At 36.8% G+C, this 23,854-nt stretch overlaps 1 protein-coding gene across 2 annotated transcripts in view; it reads left to right on the top strand.

Moving 5' to 3' along the window:
• Window positions 1–23,854, top strand: part of LOC123503529 (attractin-like protein 1) — a 97,059-nt gene that overhangs the window by 24,849 nt on the left and 48,356 nt on the right. The window contains exon 12 of one of the 2 annotated variants that reach the window (XM_045253368.1): window positions 3,960–4,028. The exons of the other annotated variant lie outside the window; for it this stretch is intronic. Coding sequence (XP_045109303.1) covers window positions 3,960–4,028 — 69 coding nt within the window. The remainder of the gene's footprint in view (window positions 1–3,959; window positions 4,029–23,854) is intronic. 2 annotated transcript variants of the gene reach the window in all.

Here is a 23,854-nt window from a genome sequence, read left to right as displayed (position 1 = left end):
GTTAAATTGGCGAGTCAGTCGGTCGAACCTTGAGGATTGGATATTAATTAACTGAGTTCGAATTGGCTATAATTCGAACTGCGAACGGTCAAATCACAAGGATCCCCTGTACTTACTTTTTTTTTTTTTTTTCCCTATATGCCTGTTATATATGAGGCTGTGAGTGGAATAAGGTCCCGAGTACTACTTTGTAGAAAAATTAGAAAAACATTGTTGAAGTTTGTTAACCTTTAAAGCGTTATATTTTTTCAGTAAGTTTTACATATCTTTCATGTTTTGTAACATTGTTTTATGAAAAAAATTCATGTGAAGGTTAACAAACCCATTGATGTTCATTGGCTGAATTCTTAAGTTTGCAGTACCCTCATTAGCTGCCTGGTGCTTGACAGTAAATGTCATGCTCTGTGATTAGCTCATAACTTTGCCTGTAGTGCTCAAATCCTGCTTTCCACTGTGTTGGGAGTACTTCAAGTGCACCCAACAATAGAGGTGTGTTTTTGCATGAATATGCATAGAATATCAACCTAAAGTCAGTGGAATACTGGCGTCTGATGTTGGTTTCTGAGATTCGGTTACTTGGGAAGATATTTTTATGCCATTATAACTTTCCGACTGGATTATTCAGAGAAAAATGGACCCAATGACCACTGAGCAGAGCTTGTGCCTTTAAGGGCAGTGTATGTAGTCTGCAGTGTGGTTGATGAGTACTCTACAAAATGGCAAAATGGAATTTCTACCATTATTGGGTTGATTTTACCATATAAAACATTGTTTTTTTGTAGAAAAGGGACTGGGGAATATGCTGATGTACATAGCTCAAAAATGGCTACCATGGCACACTAGACTTACTTCTACTCAGTGCGTCCTATCATCTATTTAAGAAAATAAAAAAATTTGATGAAATTCTGAGGAAATAATGGAATATATTAAAAATAAATGTAAAATGACTAAAGTAAAGCTTGATCTTATATATATATATATATATATATATATATATATATATATATATATATATATATATATATATATATATATATATATATACATACAAATAATACAGATATGAAAAAGTATCACTGGAGAAGTTTTATTATATTCATAACAGCAGCTATAATTTTCAAGAGATGTATATTACACTTATTTGTTTACTTAATTTGAATTTATTTTCTTTCCATCTCTATATATATTAGTGTAAAACAAATCATAATGGTTTTCTCTGAACTTTGTTATTCAAGAAAGACTTGCATTATTATGGTACAATCATAAAGAGAACTTCTACCTGAAATTTCATATATATGTGATATAATATATATATATATTATATATATATATATATATATATATATATATATATATATATATATATATATATATATATATATATATATATATACAAATAATACAGATATGAAAAAGTATCACTGGAGAAGTTTTATTATATTCATAACAGCAGCTATAATTTTCAAGAGATGTATATTACACTTATTTGTTTACTTAATTTGAATTTATTTTCTTTCCATCTCTATATATATTAGTGTAAAACAAATCATAATGGTTTTCTCTGAACTTTGTTATTCAAGAAAGACTTGCATTATTATGGTACAATCATAAAGAGAACTTCTACCTGAAATTTCATATATATGTGATATAATATATATATATTTATATATATATATATATATATATATATATATATATATATATATATATATATATATATATATATATATGTGTGTGTGTGTGTGTGTGTGTGTGTGTGTGTGTGTGTGTGTGTGTGTATTTTTGATTAATAGGATTTCAGCAAAATTTCATGCATTGAACATGAGTTTTGATATTTAACAAAGAGAGATGTATATATGGTGTAGCACGAGTTTCTGCAAATACTGTTTAAGGTGAAAGTACAGGTAACTCTCAATTTACGCAGTAGATGCGTTCCAAGAGGCATCGCGTATATCAAAATTCTCATAAGAAACAATAGATAATAGGGGGGATGTGGGATGTGGTCCAAAAAAATTCATAGAACATACTCTTATTTATTTGGGTAAATTAACATGTTGTTATTATTTACCATTCTAAATACTAGAAGTGTATTTAAAGTAAAGGATAAAACAAGAAATAATAAGAGAAAGCAAAAAATAATAAGAGAAAACAACAAAACAAAGAATACGTAAACACAACACTCACTGCGTCACTGCCTTCACCACTCACACCTCAGTCAGTCACCATCTTCCTCTGAGCTTTTCCTTTATCAAAAATCCACTTATCAAAAATAACCCCACAGTATAAAAGTAAACACTAGTAAAAAAAATAAATGCTGGATGCCAATGTCTTAATTCACCCCTCACAAGCACACACCATTGCTGTCCACCTCCTAGTCAAGGACGTCATCATCCAACTGCGCTTCCTCTGCTTCCTCCGCTTCCACATTCTCTTTTGGTACTACATCTTCCATTGGTATTTTCTTGAAAAACTGCAGCATGGTGGTCTGGCACTTTTTCTTGCAAAATTCTTTTTGCATCATTGTGTAGCAGAAGAGTGCGTCCATGGCAGTGGAGCTCCCACCTATTGGCCAGCTGCGGAACTCTCTGGCGTGCAGTTTGAAATTGTGTCTGGCGCTCAGTTTGAAGATGCGGTTGGGCCAAATCACGTATAAGCAAACCAATCGCATAAATTTAATTAATTGTAATATTTTTTCGGTCGCGTATTAACAAAAACGAGTAAATTAAACACGCATAAATCAAGAGTTACCTGTACAAGTTATTCTAAGTTGAAAACTATCTATACTCATATGTTTTTTGAAGCTTTGTTCAGGCATGTGGTATAACTGAAGGCTGGCATACAACAGGTGGACTGGGAGACTGTTTTATATCATAGAAACACTATGACAACATACTCCACCTCACTATAAGTAGTATGTAGCGTTTTCAGTCTCTCTCTCTCTCTCTCTCTCTCTCTCTCTCTCTCTCTCTCTCTCTCTCTCTCTCTCTCTCTCTCTCTCTCTCTCTCTCTCTCTCTCTCTCTCTCTCTCTCTCTCTCTCTCTCTCTCTCTCTCTCTCTCTCTCTCTCTCTGAATTGTGCAGTACAATCTAAATGTATTTTGTCACCATCTTGGCAGGAAATTTCAAATGGGTGATTTCCTTCTCCCTCCTTGCCCATGCAGGTAGGATGTCATGTAGCCATTATTTTATTTGTCATTAATTACAGCTATGCTAACGTGGTGTGATGTTTATTGATGTATCACTTCACTATCAGTACTTCTCATCTCATTACAGGATACTTAAAGAAATGATAACATGGTTACCATGGTGAGATTGTGAGTTATTCAGTTATAATTTTTTACAAGTTTTGGGTTATTATAGTATCCTTTTTGAAGTTTCATGCCAAGACACTGACAGTGTATACTATATGATTTTGAAAAAAAAAAAAAAAAAAACTTGAAGATCCCACACACTTACAGTAAGGTGGAGTATGTTGACTGTTTGTACAACACAAGACAGCTGCTCATTCTAGCCATTGTATGCCACACCTCCACACTCAAATTTTACTTCACAAGTAAACAAAGGCTCAAAATGTATATGTGTATAGCACATTTTTTAAGTTAAATTAGCTTATATGTGTTTGCAGAAACTTGTGATATACCTTGTATTCATGCAGAGTATTCTTTTATGAATCAGACATATATGAATATGCACATACTGTTGTTAAACAGTAAAAGCCAATTTTTTCTTAGCAAAATTTTTAAATGTATTTTCAGTGACTTTTTCATATATAAGAATCAGATTAATGCCTCAACACTTTCTCTTATTTTTGGTGAAATTATGTGTTGGAAGAGTTAAAGTGTGACTAAGATGGGATTTATTTGTATGAAGATATGTATGTACATAAGCTTTTCATTTGTTTTTTGTTTTATTTATTTATTTTTTTTGAGAAACATTAACTGATTGTCTTGTTTCTGACAGCCTGAGGGTGTGATGAGTTTGAGTAATGGTCTGGTAAATAAAGAGGGTCCCAGGCCTACCAAGGTGGTGGTATGTTGGTGTCTGCTGCTGCTCACCCCTATATTCTCTGGGTGGTTTCTTGTTTGCATGTTCATCTTCTCTCCCATGATTATATTACAGCTTGCTCACTCACTACCAAATTACACCTAGCACATTTAATTTAAATGTGTGTGCTTGCATGTGCATGTGTATGCTTGTCCATCTGTATGGGTGAGAGAGAGAGAGAGAGAGAGAGAGAGAGAGAGAGAGAGAGAGTATACAATTGTGAGTGCTTGAGAAATTATATAGCCATGTTATTTCCAAGGGGGGTTCCACACATCAGTAGTTTCATAGAGGTGTGGGGATAATTAGATGTGGTAGGGAAGAATGAATAAATTTTGTTTTGGAACAAACTGTCCAAGCTGTGTGGCTGATCCCAATTAAGTGAGAGTAAAAGTGCTTTTCTTCTCTGTTGAGGCCAAGGGATTATGATTGTAATGTGAATGAGTGCAAATGTGAAAGTTGTGTGCCTTGTCTTGGCTAATGACATTTTATGAGGACAGCATGTATACTGTGTGTGTGTGTGTGTGTGTGTGTGTGTGTGTGTGTGTGTGTGTGTATATATATATATATATATATATATATATATATATATATATATATATATATATATATATATATATATATATATATATACAGGGGATCCTCACAATTCGACGGGGTTAGGGCAGTGTTTCATTGGTCGAATCAGCGTATATGCAAATCGTGAAGCAATTTTTCCCATGAGATACTTAAAAATTATGGGGGATAGGGACCAACCTCCAGCCTAAACCCACCAAAACATCAATATAACCTCTAAAAAACACTAACTTAGACTAAATCAGTATTATTAAAGGCTTCATTTATATCTAACTTTTTTTATTAAACACATTAGGGTGCTGTACAGTACATTTTTGGAAATAATGATGCAGCAGTCCTGTAGTACTTGTCCCTGTTCTTCCAAATTGTTGATACTGTTAATCTAGGGACACCCATTTGCGCTGCAATGACACTGTGAGCTATACCTACCTCACACTTTCTTATAAGCTCAAGCTTATCTTTGAAAGGCAGGAAATTGTGCTTCTTGGGGCTGGGGCTGGAGGTGGCTTTGTGCGGCATGGTCGAGTCAGCATAGAGGCAGGAGGTGGAACAGCGGAGCATGGCCTGCCTGGACGACGGCTGGGGTGAGAGTGAGGCAGAGGAACTGATGCACAGGGTAGCATTGGTTTACACTTATGCCTGGCAGGCTGGTGGCGGATTTGACCTTGTGGGTGGCGCATGGGATATGAATGTGGAATTGGCGAATCAGTCGGTTGAACCTTGAGGATTGGGTATCACCGTATTTTACGGCTTTCAAGACGCACTTTTTTCCTAAAATATACCCTGAAAAATACTAGTGTGTCTTCCAAGACAAATGTTGTATTGTAAGGCAACACCCAGCCTCAAGTGGGCTCGGACACTTGACCGTAGCGACCTGGATTTGTATGTTGAGTCATTACATTATGATGTTACCGTAAGTACTATTTAATTCAGCCTTTTATATGATGCAAACTCAGTACTTAGCTGTTACAAGTATTTCCAATACCATAATCCTTCCTGGAGCCTACTCGGCGTGTGGAGAAAACAGGCCACTCACTCATCTCACGGCAACACACACGAACGCACACACAAGCCTTTATACCTTTATTAATAGAACATCCGAATGGCTTACTTGTTCAAGCAAGAGTTAAAACTCCACTTGTGAATTATATTCACATTGATTAAGCCTGTGAAACACGATTGCAAAATAAAATAAATACAAACTGCACTACTGATGCGTTCGGTTTTGGGGATTGGCGGATTCAGCTATTTTAATAACCTAAGTTATTCAGCCTCCCAAATTTTTTAAACTTTGGAATTTCCGAATGACAAACCTCCGAAATTGAGGACTTTTACTGTATAAAAGGTTTATTCACACTGTAACTAACCACCAACTAGTATGTCATCACCATAGAAACAAAATCGGACAAGTGATTACTTAATGTAAACAATACGTGCAATACGTGCCGTCACCCACCACTAAAACAAGAAGAAGAGATGGACTGCTTCACTGTGTGTACGTATTTACCTATGGTGTGCTCCAGCAAATTTGTAATAAGTGCTGACACAATAGTGTCTTGCAGACTCCTTGCTTCTTATGTTTTTGTGTTCATTGGTTTGGTATATGGTGAATGTGTTCTTGTATGAGAATGAATTTTTTTTTTCTTAGAAATTTCTTTCAAATATTAAGGTGCGTCTTCCAAGATGCAGCGTCTTGCAAACTGTAAAATACGGTAATTAACTGAGTTTGAATTGACGACAATTCGAGCTGCGAACGGTGGAATCACGAGGATCCCCTGTGTATATATACAGGTAACTCTTGATTTATGCAATAGATGCGTTCCAAGAGGCATCGCGTATATCAAAATTCGTGTAAATTAACTTTTAATTCTCATAAGAAACAATAGATAATAGGGGGGATGCGAGATGTGGTCCAAAAAAAATTTGTACAAAATACAGGTAATCCCTGCTTAATGAAGGTTCACACAACAAAATTTCGCTACAACAAAGGTTTCCTTTTACTACCATCTGCTCGTTTAACAAACACCAAACTTGCTTTAACGAAATTTTATCCCGGTAATTTTTTCCAAGTTTGAAAGCCCTGCCATATCACACAAGTCGACAGGTGCCTCTCGTGGACAAAACGCGCACCACTCACTCCCCCTAGTTCAAAACAATAACAGTTTCAGCAGCAGCTCGTCTTCCCTCGCTCTACATGCCACCAAAACGCCCTGCAATGTCGCCTAGCATTGCTAAGAAGACCAGGAAGTCTCTTACTCTCGAAGTGAAGCTGGATATTATTCACAGACACGAGAGAGGCGAGAAAACTAATAGCATTGCTTCCCACCATGGCTTGACTCCATCAACTGTCTACCATTTTCAAGTCAGCAGACTCTATTAAGAAGCCTGGTGAGATCATATCTTCCTTGCAAACTAAAAGAAGCACCTGAACTAGTGACTCTGCAATGGATAAAATGGAAAGCCTTGTGGAAATGTGGTACATAAGTTTTGTATGCAGTACAATGATGCGACCTTTGTTTACATTCCACAGGTTGCCAGCTAGCATCTTTCCTGCTCCACTCTCCCTCCCTTCATAAATTTAAGATCATCAACATTATAAAGTTACTTACATACATACATTAGTGTACATTATAATGACTTAGTCTTAAATTAAACTGCTTAAATGTTTAACTTCATAATTTCTACTTTCATTAAACCTTTTACTGTACTATGATGCACTCTCGCTTTGTTTAGTCTCAATGGAAGCTCAAGTCAGGGGTTAAACTTGTTATAATTGGTTCACTTAACGAAAATTCACTTAATGAAGTTCGGGTTTTTAAGAACGTAACCCCTTCTTTAAGCGGGGGTTGCCTGTACAGTGGTACCTCGAGATATTAAATTAATTCGTTCTGGAGTGACTCGTATCATGATTTTTTCATATAATGAGTCGCGTTTTACATGTAAATCGCCTAATTTGTTCCAAGCTCTACGAAAACACCACATTAAATTTTATAATAAGGGTAAAACCATAATGAAATAAGAGCCAAATACATTTGAATCATTCAATATACCTAACCTAATCATTAATACCTGTAAATGAAGTAGATAATAGAACATAATGCAATAATAAATGAAAAATAATAATACGAAAATTATACGAAAATGTGGAACCTTGCCTTTCGAGTGAGGCAATGTCCGAAAGCGAAAGTGGCGGCAGAGGAGGGCAAACAGTAGAAAATATAGAAAATGGCAGGAAACATTAACGCTTAACTTTACGAAACACTTAAAATTATTACCGTATTTTACGGCTTACAAGATGCACTTTTTTTCCTAAAAAATACCCTGAAAAATACTAGTGCATCTTTCAAGATGAATGTTGTGTTGCAAAACAACACCCAACCTCAAGTGAGCTTGGACACTTGACTGATAGCAACCTGGATTTGTATGTTGAGTCATTATGATGTTAGCTTAAGTACTATTTAATTCAGCCTTTTATATTATGTAAACTCAGTACTTAGCTGTTACAAGTATTTCCAATACCATAATACTTCCTGCAGCCTACTCAGCATGTGGAGAAAATGGCCAGCTCCCTCGTCTTATAGCAACACACATGTACGTACATGCACACAAACGCACACGTCATGGAAATGGGAAAGAGTGAAAGACGACCTGTGGGAATCTATAAGATGGGAGATGGAGTAGAACTGGAGAAAGTTAAAAAGGAAAAGGACTTAGGAGTGACGATGGAAGAAAACAATCAACCAGTAAGCCATATTGATAGAATTTTTAGAGAAACATATAATTTGCTAAGGAATATTGGAATAGCATTTCACTACATGGACAAAGAAATGATGAAGAAATTGATAAGTACTATAATAAGACCCAGATTGGAATATGCAAGAGTAATGTGGACCCCTCATAAAAAGAAACACATAAGGAAATTGGAGAGACTACAAAAAAAGGGTACAAGAATGATTCCAGAATTTGAAGGGATGACATATGAGGAGATACTAAAGGCTATGGATCTACCAACCCTGGAACAAAGAAGGGAGAGAGGAGACCTGATACAAGTTTATAAATTGATCAACGGAATGGACCAAGTGAATGATGAGAAACTGATCCTGAGAGAAGAATATGACATCCGAAGCACAAGATCGCATAGTAAAAAGCTGAGAAAAGGAAGATGTCTGAGAGATGTTAAAAAATATAGTTTTCCGCAAAGATGTATTGAGACGTGGAACAGTTTAAATGAAGAAGTAGTGTCTGCAACGAGTGTGCATACTTTTAAAGTAAGATTGGATAAGTGTAGATATGGAGACGGGGCCACACGAGCATAAAGCCCAGGCCCTGTAAAACTACAACTAGGTAAATACATGCCAGGTGCCTTTATGCTTTTATTAATGGAACATCCAAATGGCTTACTCATTCAAGCAAGAGTCAAAACTCCACTTGTGAATTATATTCACATTGATAAAGCCTGTGAAGCACGATTGCAAAATAAAATAAATACGAATTGCAGTACTTATGCATTTGGTTTCGGCGATCGGAAAAGTGATTCCGTAATGTAAACAATACATCCAATACATGCCGTTGCCTGCCACTAAGACAAGAAGAGGTGGACTGTTTCACTGTGCATATGTATTTACCTTTGGTGTTTTTATTTACATAGTTTTGAATTTGTGGTGAGTGCTCCAGCAAATTTGTAATGAGTGGTGAAACAATAGTGTCTTGCAGACTCCTTGCTTCTGATGTTTTTGTGTTCAGTGGTCGGGTATATGGTGAATGCGTTCTTGTATGAGAATGACTTTTTTTCTTAGAAATTTCTTTCAAATATTAGGGTGTGTCTTCCAAGATGCAGTGTCTTGCAAGCCATAAAATACAGTATTTATTGATTTTTTTTTTTAGTTTCTAAATGGCGAGAATTTAAAAATTTTCTGCACTTAGGAATTTCAAGTGTTGTTTTGTATCTTTTGTATGCCGAGTAATTTTTCGTAATATGAAGCGAAAAAATCCTTGCATATCATTTCGTAAAATGAAATTTTCGTATGCAGAAGCTTTCGTATCTTGAGGTACCTCTGTACTCTATTTATTTGGCTAAATTAACATGTTTCTGTTATTTACCATTTTAAATACTAGAAGTGTATCTAAAGTAAAGGGAAAAGCAAGAAATAATAAGAGAAAGCAAAAAATAATGAGAGAAAACAACAAAACAAAGAATACGTAAACACAACACTCACTGCGTCACTGCCTTCACCACTCACACCACAGTGAGTCACCATCTCCTTCTGAGCTTTTCCACTTCATCAAAAATCCACTTATCAAAAATAACCCCACAGTATAAAAGTAAACACTAGTAAAAGAATAAACGCAGGATGCCAATGTCTTAATTCACCCCTCACAAGCACACATTGTTGCTGTCCACCTCCTAGTCAAGGACGTCATCATCCACCTGCGCTTCCTCTGCTTCCTCCGCTTCCACGGGATCGTCCACATCCTCTTTTGGTACTACATCTTCCATTGGTGTTTTCTTGGAAAATTCTTTTTGCATCACTGTGTAGCAGAAGAGTGCGTTCATGGCAGCGGAGGTCCCACCTATCGGCCAGCTGTGAAACTTTCTGGCACGCATTTTGAAATTGCGCCTGGCGCTCAGTTTGAAAATGTGGTTGGGCCAAGTTGTGTATAAGCTAACCGATCGCGTAAATTTGATTAATTATAATATTTTTTCGGTCGTGTATTAACAAAAATGCGGAAATTAAACACGCGTAAATCAATAGTTACTTGCATACAGTGGAGACTCAATACTCGAACGTCTAAATAGTCAAACATTTCAATAGTAATACTCGAAAAAATACCTATTAGTCGAATGTCCGTCCACGTGGCTGTAAACAACGGGTCTCTCCCTTCCTGCCGCCCTACGCATACCGGGCCACCGCAGCCAGTTGATCCTTCGCTGTCGTAAGAATAACTTTGTCCTGCGCTTTCTCTCCGTAGTTATTTTTGCATTTAGAAGATTACAATGGCACCGAAGAGGCTTGTTAGTAATGAAAACAAGCCTATAAGAAAGAATGTAGTGACAACCATCAAAAGGAAAAAGGAGATTATTGATAAATACGAGAAAAAAGGAAGAATAACCGATCTTGCAGCTGAGTACTGTATGGCTAAATCTACAGTAGCCACAATATTGAAGAAGATAGAGCTCATTAAAAGAGCTCATGTGGTGATTGGTGTGAAAAGTCAATTTAAGCGACCTGGAGCAGTGGAAGAAATGGAAAAATTGTTGATTGGATAAACCAAAGGCAGATGGCTGGTGATTCTATGTGAGAGGGCATAATTTGTGCGAAGGCTAGGCTGCTGCATCGTGATCTTATTTCTGATTCTACATCTGGTGGTTTGGTAATTTAAGAAAAGAACTAGAATTCATTCTGTTGTGAGGCATAGCGAGGCCACAAGTGCTGACAGAATTGCTGCTGAGTAATTTGTGCCTGAATTTAAGAAATTTGTGGATTAGGAGTGCTTAAGCCCACAACAGATCTTTAATTGTGATGAAACTGGCTTGTTTTGGGAAAAAAAGAAAATAAAACTATCAAACATGATCTATATAACAAAGGAAGAGAAGTGTTTGCCAGGACATAAGCCTGTGACAGACAGGCTAACCCTGCTTCTATGCGTCAGTGCTAGCAGCGACTGCAAAATTAAACCTCTGCTTTTTTCTAAACTTGGGTTTGGCAATGGCTGGAATGAATTACTTGATTTATAGGTATCAATAGTCAAACTTTTTAATACTCGAACTGCCATTTGGAACGAATTAAGTTCAAGTATTGAGTCTCCACTGTATATATATATATATATATATATATATATATATATATATATATATATATATATATATATATATATATATTATGATTCATTTACTTATTTTATTTCATTTGTTTATTTATTATTTTCTTGTTTGCTGAAGCTGTTAGACTTACATGTGTTGCCAACATGAATGAAATTGGTATATTTCATCAAGTTTGTTGTTGCATAACTTATGTCATTATCTGTGTATTTACCTAGTTGTATTTACCTAGTTGTAGTTTTACAAGGCCTGGGCTTTATGCTCGTGTGGTCCCGTCTCCATATCTACAGTTATCCAATTTTTCTTTAAAACTATGTACACTCTTTGCTGACACCACTTCCTCACTCAAACTGTTCCAAGTCTCAACACATCTTTGCGGGAAACAAAATTTTTTAACATCTCTCAGACATCGTCCCTTCCTTAGTTTCTTACTATGCGATCTTGTGCTTCTAAAGTCATATTCTTCTCTCAGGATCAGTTTCTCATTATCCACTTCATCCATTCCGTTAATCAATGTATAAACTTGTATCAGATCCCCTCTCTCTCTTCTCTGCTCCAGGGTTGGTAGATCCATTGCCTTTAGTCTCTCCTCATATGCTATCTCTTTAAATTTTGGAACCATTCTTGTAGCCATTTTTTGTAGTCTCTCTAATTTTCTTATGTGTTTCTTTTTATGGGGAGTCCACACAACTCCTGCATATTCCAATCTAGGTCTTATTTTAGTACTTATCAATTTCTTCATCATTTCCTTGTCCATATAGTGAAATGCTACTCCAATATTCCTTAGCAAATTATACATCTCTCTGAAAATTCTATCAATATGGCTTACCGGTTGATTATTTTCTTCCATTGTCACTCCCAAGTCCTTTTCCTTTTTTACTTTTTCTAGTTCTACTCCATCTCCCATCTTATAGATTCCCACTGGTCGTCTTTCACTTTTTCCCATTTCCATGACATGGCTTTTGTCCACATTGAATTCCATCTCCATTTTTGCTCCATTTCCAGATCTTGTTTAAGTCTTCCTGTAGTATTTCACAATCCTCTTTTGTTTAATGACTCTGCACAGTTTCGCATCGTCCGCAAACAGATTTATGTAGCTGTTCACTCCCTCTGGCATGTCATTTATATATACGAGAAAAAGTATTGGTGCCAATACTGATCCCTGTGGCACTCCGCTGTCTACTGTTCTCCACTTGGACTTCATATCTTTAACTATCGTCCTTATTTCTCTCCCCCTTAAGTAATTCTTCTTCCATCTCAATGTGCGTCCTTTTAAGCCACCCTTCTCCTCTAACTTCCATAGTAATCTTTCATATGGCACTTTATCAAAAGCCTTTTTTAGATCTAAATAAATACAGTCAACCCATCCCACTCTCTCTTGTACTTTATCAACTATTCTAGAGTAGAAACTCAATAAATTTGTCACACATGACCAACTTTTTCTAAAACCAAATTGGCTATTTGATAATATTTTGTTGTCTTCAAGAAACTCAATCCATTGCTTCTTTATTACTTTTTCACACATCTTGCATATTACACTAGTTAGTGATACCGGTTTGTAATTTAAAGGTTCTTCCTTCCTTCCGCTCTTATATATGGAAATCACCTCAGCTCTTTTCCACTCCACTGGCACTGTTCCATGTGTGTGTGTGTAATTCACTGTTTGATCTGCTGCAGTCTCTGACGCAGCAGATTATGTGTGTATTTACTTAGTTGTATTTACCTAGTTTTAGTTTTACAGGGCCTGGGCTTTATGCTCGTGTGACCCTGTCTCCATATCTACACTTATCCAATTTTTCTTTAAAACTGTGTACACTCTTTGCTGACACCACTTCCTCACTCAAACTGTTCCAAGTCTCAACACATCTTTGCGGGAAACTAAATTTTTTAACATCTCTCAGACATCTTCCCTTCCTCAGTTTCTTACTATGCGATCTTGTGCTTCTAATGTCATATTCTTTTCTCAGGATCAGATTCTCATTATCCACTTGGTCCATTCTGTTGATCAATTCATAAACTTGTATCAGATCCCCTCTCTCCCTTCTCTGTTCCAGGGTTGGTAGATCCATAGCTTTTAGTCTCTCCTCATATGTCATCCCTTCAAATTCTGGAACCATTCTTGTAGCTATTTTTTGTAGTCTGTCCAGCTTCCTTATGTGTTTCTTTTTATGAGGGGTCCACACTACTCCTGCATATTCCAATCTGGGTCTTATTGTACTACTTATCAGTTTCTTCATCATCTCTTTGTCCATGTAGTGAAATGCTATTCCTATATTCCTTAGCAAATTATATGTCTTTCTGAAAATTCTATCAATATGGCTTACCGGTTGATTATTTTCTTCCATCGTCATACCCAAATCCTTTTCCTTTTTTACTTTCTCCAGTTCTACTCTATCTCCCATATTATATATTCCCACTGGTCGTCTTTCACTCTTTCCCATTTCCACGACATGGCTTTTGTCCACATTGAATTCCATCTCCAACTTATTACTACATTCCCAGATCTTACTTAGGTCTTCCTGCAGTATTTCACAATCCTCTTTTTGCTTTGTAACTCTGCACAGTTTTGCATCGTCCACAAACAGATTTATGTAGCTGTTCACTCCCTCTGGCATGTCGTTTATATACATATATGAGAAAAAGTATTGGCGCCAATACTGACCCCTGCGGCACCATGCTTTCTACTGCTCTCCGCTTGGACTTCATATCTTTGACTACCTTCCTTATTTCTCTCCCCCTCAAATAATTTTCCATCCATCTCAATGTGCTTCCTTTAAAGTTACCCTTCTCCTCTAACTTCCACAGTAATCTTACATGTGGCACTTTATCAAATGCCTTTTTTAAATCCATCCTTGTCTCTCTCTTGTACTCTGTCATCTATTCTAGAGTAGAAACTCAGTAAATTTGTTACACGACGACCTTTTCTAAAACCAAATTGGCTATTTGATAATAATTTGTTGTCTTTAAGGAACTCGATCCATTGTTTCTTTATTATTCTTTCACACATCTTACATATTACACTAGTTAGTGATACCTGTCTGTAATTTAAAGGTTCTTCCTTCCTTCCGCTCTTATGTATGGGAACCACCTCAGCTCTTTTCCATTCTACTGGTACTGTTCCATTTTCTATTGAGCAATTTATGATGTATGTAGGACTTGCTAGTTCTTCTCTACATTCTTTCAGTATTCTGCCTGAGACTTCATCCAGTCCCATTGCCTTCTCCTCTTCTAATTCCGTCAACTCTTTTATTTCAAGCTTGTTTACTTTAATCTCTTTCATATGGGCAGTCTCTCTATTACCCTGTGGTCTTCTGAATTTGTATTCCTTAGTAAAGACCTGAAATTTGCTATTTAAGAGTTCTACCATACTTTTTGGGTCTTCCACCATCCCAGTCCCTCCATTTAATCTTTCTATTGTTTCTTTTTGCCTTATTTTCCCATTGATGAATCTGTAGAACAATTTTGGTTGCTCCTTGCATTTTTCGACAATGTCCTTTTCATAGTTTTTTTCCTCTTCCTTCCTCACTTTAACATATTCATTTCTTGCTGTCTTGAAGTTTCCCTTATTTACTGCATTTCTATTTCTCCTCCACTTTTTCCATGCTCCATCTCTTTTCTCCTTTGCCCTGGCACACCTTGCGTTAAACCAATCTTTCTTTCCTTCTTTTTTAGGTCTATATTTCGGGACATATTCCCTGACTCCTGTTTTGTATATTTCCAAAAATAAGTATATTTCTCTTGCACTGTCTCTGAGTTTTCCATCTCCTCCCAGTTTACGTTTTAAAATAGTTCTTGAGGTTCTCAATATCAGCCTTTCTGTAATTTAATCAGTCTCCTTTGTATGATTCATCTCTATCTTCCTTTCCCTCTTTTATATACATTTCTAATATTACATGGTCAGTCTTTCCCAATTAGCACTTATATGTTATATCATCGTTCATTTGCATACCCCTTGTAAAAATTAGTTCCAATCTCGCCGGCTCATCGTTTCCTCTGAATGTTGTGTTTTTCTTTATTCTTTGGACCATCATATTATCTATCATTAGATTCAGAAATCTATCTCCCCAGGCTTCTTCCCCCATAACACTTTCATAATTTTCCCAGTCCACTTCTTTGCAGTTGAAATCTACTAATATCACTTTTCTCCTTTCTTTAATGATTCTCATTAGACTCCTTATTGTGTCATTTATCATGTCTTTATATTCTTAATTGGTCCATGAATTTGTTTTTGGTGGCACATATGTTCCATTGATTGTTAACTCCTTTCTGATTTTCCTTCCCCAAACTCCACTTGATTTACCACCATCTCTTTCTTTAACATCATCATGACTCTTCCTCCTCTTTTACCCACTCTGTCTCTCCTCCATATATTATACCTTTTATCTATGTCTATTTTTATTGTCTCATTTAACTTTGTTTCAGCCTGGCATACAATATCCGGATTTTCTTTCTTTATGTAATCTCTTAATTCTAATTTACTTGATAAAACTCCATCTATGTTCATATACATAATTTTTAATCTCTTGTTTTTATCATTTTTATTTAAACTTGCTCCATTTTTTTCTCTTCCTTCTCTTTTATATACCATTTCCTTATCCTGTCTCCTATAATTCTCCAAAAAAATGCCATTCTTCTCCTCCTCTGACCTTTCATTATTTTTTTCCTTTGCTTCTGCCACCAGTTTGTTGTGTCTCTTCCTTAACTCCTCGTTTCTATTTTTCTTTATATATATATCTTTGTGTGTGTGTGTGTGTGTGTGTGTGTGTGTGTGTGTGTGTGTGTGTGTGTGTGTGTGTGTAATTCACCTCGGTCGTCTGCTGGTCACCCAGCCAGTCCCCATTACGGGGCGAGCTCAGAGCTCATAGACCGATCTTTGGGTAGGACTGAGACCACATCAACGCACAACACACCGGGAAAGCGAGGCCACAACCCCTCGAGTTACATTCCGTACCTATTTACTGCTAGGTGAACAGGGGCCACACATTAAGAGGCTTGCCCATTTGCCTCGCCGCTTACCGGGACTCGAATCCGGCTCTCTCAATTGTGAGTCGAGCGTGCTAACCACTACACTACGCGGTGTGTGTGTGTGTGTGTGTGTGTGTGTGTGTGTGTGTGTTGGTGTGTGTGTGTTATTGTTGTTGTTGTTTTCAGTTGCTGTATATAGAGATTTATAGGTTGCACATAGTTTCAGATGGATTAGGTTCTTTCTTTGTGTGTGTGTCTTGTAATATTTCTCAATGTTGGTGTGATGTTTATGTATGTTTTTGGTTTGAATGCATTTTACAATCTTCTTGACATGTTTTCTGGTGTTGTCATCCAGCAGTGAGTTGCTGTCAGGTGACTGAGGATCACTATGTAAATATAGACTGACTATTCAGAACAATTCTTAGGTGATTGGTTTAAAATAGATTACTGTGACTAAAATTCAGTGTTGTTTCACATGTAGTAAGTCTTTATATTTAACTTTGTAGGTGTTATGCACAGACCCAACACTCTCCAAATTATTGTATACACTTAATTGGCCACTTGTTAGAGTTTCTTTAGGATTGATGGCCATAAAACTAGAAAATCAAGAGAAAATCTTGTTGCATGTGCTAGAAATAGCACACAGGAAACATCAGTCAACAAAAAAGTCTCTTCTGCATTGTCAGCTGTTGTGGCAATTTACAGCTGCTTGCAAAAATAGAAATAATTGATTATTGCTAGTTTGGAACCAAAAGTATCAGTGATATTGATAAATTGATAACACTGGAAAAATAATTATTAGGTAACTAATAATGCAATCAAGCAGTCTGAATCTTGGTCTTTAGCAACTCATTGCTTCAGAGTTTGCAAAATTTCTTTGAGTTTGATAAGAGAAAATGTTTCACCAACTGAAGGAACAGTAACTATTTCCTGAATGTTATGTCAGAGAAAGTCAGAGAATGCCTGCTACATAACAACTCAGAACTCTTTACCTAATGAGTATGTACCACTGCTTGTCCAGTGATAAGTTGACAGAAGCTGCATAGATGCATTAGAAATGTGAGATTAGAGTAGCTTAATGATGTCCTCTGTGACCTGAGGTTTTACAATATAGAGGTCTACAGTATACTCTTTGAAGCTGTAAACAAATCTGTATTACTGAATGCTAAAATGTTTTAAGCCTTCCTATCCAAAATTTATTTTTAGTCTTTTTATGCTTTCCAGTGTTTCAATCTGGAAAGGGAAAGCTGTCTTGTAGTGCAATATTTGTACAGTTTGAACCATAATAGTGAAGGTAAATCTCTTTGTTATGAAATGTAGGGGAGGGAGTAAGAACTGCTTGATTATTGCAGATGTAGCAGACTTACTACAGTATTTATCTTTCCCTTTTAAAGCAAAATAGCAATATATATATATATATATATATATATATATATATATATATATATATATATATATATATATATATATATATATACAGTGGAGACTCAATACTCAAACATCTAAATACTCAAACTTTTCAATACTTAAATGCAAAAGTTTAATTTAATACTCAAAAAAATACTTTATAGTTGAACGTCCACACACGTAAACAAAGGCTCCCTGGCGTCCCCGTTCCCCCTCCGCTTGTTGTGACTTGTGCTGCTGTGGTCATAAGAATAACATTCTCCTGCATTCTATCAGTAGCTTTTCATTTATAAACTTACATTAACACCAAAGGCTTATTAGTGGTGAAAATACAGGCAACCCCCGCTTAACGAAGGTTTACACAGCAAAATTTCGCTACAACGAAGGTTTCATTTTACTACCGTCTACTCGTTTAACGAACACCAAGCTCACTTTAACGAAGTTTTATCCAGTTAATTTTTTCCAAGTTTGAAAGCACCACCGTATCACGCAAGTCAACAGGCTTTTGAATACACCAGCACCTCTCGTGGACAACACACGCACCACTCACTCCCCCTGTTCAAAATAATAACAGCGTCAGCAGCAGCTCGTCTTCCCTCGCTCAACTTACCACCAAAACGCTCTGCAATGTCGCCTAGCGTTGCTAAGAAGACCAGGAAGTCTCTTACTCTCAAAGTGAAGCTGGATATTATTTAGACACGAGAGAGGCGAGAAAACTAATAGCATTGCTTGCCACCATCTTGACTCCATCTACTGTCTCTATTATTTTCAAGTCAGCAGACTCTATTAAGAAGGCTGTTGAGACAGTATCTTCCTTGCAAGCTAAAAGAACCACCTGAACTCATGTCTCTACAATGGATAAAATGGAAAGCCTTGTGGAAATGTGGTACACAAGTTTTGTATGTGATACAATGATGCGCCCTTTGTTTACATTCCACAGGTTGCCGTTTAGTGCCTTTCCCGTTTCACTCTCCCTCCCTTCATGAATTTAAGATCATCAACATTATAAAGTTACATACATACATACATTAGTGTACATTATAATGACTTAAATTAAACTGCCTAAATGTTTAACTTCATAATTTTTACTTTCACTAAACCTTTCACTGTACTATGATGCACTCTCGCTTTGTTTACTCTCAATGGAAGTTCAATTCATGAGTTAAACTTGTTAACGAAGTTTCGCATAACGAAGGGTTTTTTAGGTATGTAACCCCTTTGTTAAGTGGGGCTTGCTTGTATCTGGTAATCAAACGGCTGCACATTTGGTCGCATACAGAGCTCTGTCATCTCCCTTCTCACAGCAGCCACTGTACCGTTCTGATACCTGGATGAAATTTCGTTAAAGTGAGTTTTGTGTTCCTTATACGAGCAGATGGTAGTAATTGAAACGTTCGTTGTAGCAAAATTTAGGTGTGTGAACATTTGTTAATCGGGGGTTGCCTGTACATTGTTATTAGGTCTCCTTGTTCTCTTTTATCTTTTAAGGTTGGTTGTCCCATTTCCTTCAGCTGTTCTTCATATGTTAGGTCCTTTAGTTCCAGCATCATCTTTGTTGCAATCTTTTTTATCAGTTCTAATCTTCTTATATCTTTTTAGAGGTCAGAGACCACACCACAGCTATATATTCCAGCTTTGGACGTATCATGCTTGTGATGATTTTTTTCATCATATCTTTGTCCATGAATTGAAATGCCACTCTTATATTAGTACAAATTTTATATGATAATCAAAATATCTTGCTTATGTGTGTTTGGGGGTTTAGATTTTCCTATATAATCATTCCTAGATCTTTTTCCTCTTTAATCTTCATTATTTGTTGCTCTCCCATCAGATAGTTCCATACTGGTCTTTTTTTGCTCTTTCCTAGTTCCATTACGTGACATTTCTTGGCATTGAATCCCAATTTCCACTTCTTACTCCAGTTATAGATTTTGTTTATATCATCTTGTAACAGCAAACAGTCCTAGGACCCCAGGTTTTCAAAACTCTTAGCAACTTTTCATCATCAGCAATAAATTAATATAACTTTATCCCATTGTGAATGTTGTTTACATAAATTTGAAACATAATGGGGGCTAACACTGACCCTTGTGGCACTTCACTTGTTACTTTATCCCTGCATGATTATGTATCTCTGATTACAGTTCTCATCTCTCTCCTTCAGATAATTCCTTGTCCACTCTAACAAAGTTCCTAGCAGTCCTCCTATGTTCTCTAGTTTCCAAAGTAGTTTTCCATGAGGGACTTTATCAAAAGCCTTTTTTATGTCCAGGTATACTGCCTCCACACATCCATCTCTGCTTTCCAATCCTTCTATTACTCTCAAATAGAAGCTTAATAAGTTCATCACGCATGACTGTCCTGTCCTGAACCCAAATTGTCTGTTTGGTATGACTTCTTCTTCTTGCAGATGTTTAACACATTTTTCTTTGATAATTATTTCACACAACTTCCCCATGACGCATGTAAGTGACACCGGTTTGTAATTTAATGGCTCGGTTGCCTTTCCTCCATTAAATATCAGTATTACATTGGCTCTCTTCCATTCTAGTGGAACTTTCCCTTTGTAATTATTTCCCAAATTGGATCCAGTAGTTGCTCTTTGCATTCTTTTAGCTCCCAGCCTAATACACCATCCAGCCCCATTGATTTTCTGACATCCAAATTATCCAATAATCTTCCAGTATCCTCTTTGTGCATTGCCAAATTATCCAATAATCTTCCAGTATCCTCTTTGTGCACTGTGATTTCTTGTAGTCCTTGGCAATGCAATGTTCTATTAGTTTCTGTAAATTCTTCTTTTACAATGAACACTGTTTTGAAGCTTTCATTCATTATTTTACACATTTCCTTCACTGTTTGGTATGTCTTCCCTCCTTTAATTATTTTTCTATTGTTTCCTTGTTCTACATTTTGCCATTTATATATTTGTAGAAAAGGTTGGGTTTGTCTTTGCTTCTACTCACCACATCTTTCTCAAAGTTTCTTTCTTCCTCTCTCCTTTCTCTAATATATTCATTTCTCGCATCCTTATACTGTTGTCTGTTATTGTCATTTCTCTGCTTTATGTGTTTCTTTCAAGTATTATCTTTTGCCTTTTTAGTTTCTGTGCATCTTGCATTGTATGTACCAAGCTTGTATTTTATCTTAATTCTGTAAAAATGTACATACGGTGGACTCAATACTCGAACTTAATTCGTTCCAAATGGCCGTTCGAGTATTAAAAAGTTCAACTATTGATACCTATAAATCAGGTAATTCGTTCCAGCCATTGCCAAACAAACTCAAGTTTATAAAAAAGCAGCGGTTTAATTTTGCAGTTGCCTCTAGCATAAGCGCACAGAAGCAGGGTTAGCCTGTCTTTCATGGGCTTTGTCTCCTGGCAAACACTTCTCATCCTTTATTATATAGATCATGTTTGGTAGTTCTTTTTTTTTTCCAAAACAGGCCAGTTTCATGACAATTAACCCCTAAAACTAGGGGATGTAGGGATTTTTAGCTTGCGCTAATTCGGGAGGTTTGGCGAAAAACACACAAAATAGCCAGTATTCACATACTGATTACACTTGGAAATTCAATAAACGAGTGAGAACAAATGGTGTTCTGTCCACAAGCAACTTCTCCTCTTTGTAATGCAAAAAATCAGAAGTCTCTAGATTCTATGATTACCAAAATATCACAGGTTGAATGAGATGGTATCATCGGTGTACGTGGCCTTGCGTCTGATCGTGTCCAGCGGCCTTGGCTAGAGTGATAGGAAACAGGCCCCCTCCTCTCCCCCCTCTCTCTCTCTCTCTCTCTCTCTCTCTCTCTCTCTCTCTCTCTCTCTCTCTCTCTCTCTCTCTCTCTCTCTCTCTCTCTCTCTCTCTCTCTCTCTCTCTCTCTCTCAATCAATATGTTCGCAAAGTGATCTAATTTGTATATATTTTGCAAAAACATGTATAAAATACATACGGTAGGAGTTGCTGGTGGTGGTGGTGGAATGTCCTCCCCCTCGGTGGTTGAACCTCCTATATCTGTATCAGAGCCCAGAACATCACTATCGTCGCTTTCTATTATTGTATAAACTGTTAATTCCAAAGGCCTTCTGATACCACTCTCATTCAAAAGTTGTCTCCCTGCAACATGGCAAGAGACCCGAGGTGTAGAAATAAGCTGCGCAGGAGAGGTGGCAGAATCGGACACCGTGAAATCACTGTCACTCCCACCATCCATTGTGGTAGTTTATGACAGAGTGACGTATAGCATTATGTTTACTCCTGACTTGGGGGCTCGCCGTGCCTCACAACAGAATAAATTCCAGTTCTTTTCTTGAAATTCACAAACCACCCTTTACTTGCTTTAAAATCATCATTGGAGTCAGATGTAGTATCAGAAATAAAAGCATGATCCAGCACCCTAGCCTCTGACAAAGAATCACCAGCCATCTGCCTTTGGTTTATACAATCAACAATTTTTCTATTTCTTCACTTCAATTGCCTTTTCACACCAATTGCCACATTAGCTCTTTTAATGAGCTTACTTCTTCAGTATTGTGGCTACTGTAGATTTAGCCTTATAGTACTCAGCTGTAAGATTGGTTATTCTTCCTCCTTTCTCATATTTATCAACAATCTCCTTTTTCCTTTCGATGATTGTCACTACATTCTTTCTTGTAGGCTTGTTTTCACCACTAACAAGCCTCTTTGGTGCCATTGTAAGCTTCTAGATGCAAAGAAAAAAAAATGCGGAGAAATCACAGGACAATGTTATTCTTACGACAGCGAAGGACAATTTGGCTGTGGTGCAGCGGTGGACCAGTGGGGTGCGTGGGGTGGCGGGAAGGGAGAGACCCTTTGTTTACAGCCACGTGGATAGACCTTTGACTAATACCGTATTTTACGGCTTACAAGACGCACTTTTTTTCGTAAAAGATACCCTGAAAAATAATAGTGCGTCTTCCAAGATGAATGTTGTATTGTAAGACAGCATCCAACCTCAAGTGAGCTTGGACACTTGACAGATGGCAACCTGGATTTGTATGTTGAGTCATTACATTATGATGTTAGCTTAAGTACCACTTAATTTAGCCTTTTATATTATGTAAACTCAGTACTTAGGTGTTACAAGTATTTCCAATACCATAATCCTTCCTGCAGCCTACTCAGCGTGTGGAGAAAACGGGCCGCTCCCTCGTTTCATTGCAACACACACATACATGCACACAAACGGACACACATCATGCCAGGTGCCTTTATACCTTTATTAATAAAACATCCAAGTGGCTTACTCATTGAAGCAAGAGTCAAAACTCCACTTGTGAATTGTATTCACATTGATAAAGCCTATGAAGCACGACTGTAAAATAAAATAAATACAAACTGCAGCACTGACGTGTTGGGTTTCGGCGACTGGACAAGTGATTCCGTAATGTAAACAACAGGTCCTAAACATGCCGTCGCCAGCCACTAAAACAAGAAGAGATGGACTGTTTCGCTGTGTATATTTATTTACCTATGGTGTTTTCATTTACATAGTTTTAAATTTGTGGTGAGTGCTCCAGCAAATTTGTAATGAGTGGTGAAACGATAGTGTCTTGTAGACTCCTTGCTTCTGATGTTTTTGTGTTCAGTGGTCGGGTATATGGTGAATACGTTCTTGTATGAGAATGACTTTTTTTTCTTAGAAATTTCTTTCAAATATTAGGGTGCCTCTTCCAAGAGGCCGTAAAATACGTTAGGTATTTTTTTTAGTATTAAGTCAAACTTTTGATTTCGACTATATAGACGTTCGAGTATTGAGTCTCCACTGTATTTCTTTACTCCGTCATATTTTTGTAAGAATATTTCATATTTCCCTTGTATTTTCTTTTGTACTTAATGTTTCTCCATTTAATGTCAGCAAAAAAAAGTTCCTTAACTTTTCAAAATCTTCTCTTGCAAAATTTAATCTCTCTTTTTTGTGGTCATCTCTGTATCTTATCCCATCCTCCTCCTGTATTTCCAGCTCTAATGTCACATGATCACTCTTCCCCTTGGAGTAAGGTATTGTATAATGGGAGGGA

Source organism: Portunus trituberculatus, chromosome 14 (genome assembly GCF_017591435.1).
Source record: "Portunus trituberculatus isolate SZX2019 chromosome 14, ASM1759143v1, whole genome shotgun sequence".
NCBI lineage: Eukaryota > Metazoa > Arthropoda > Malacostraca > Decapoda > Portunidae > Portunus > Portunus trituberculatus.
The sequence above is the reverse complement of the archived record's forward strand: the minus strand, read 5'-3'. Positions and strand labels throughout refer to the sequence as shown.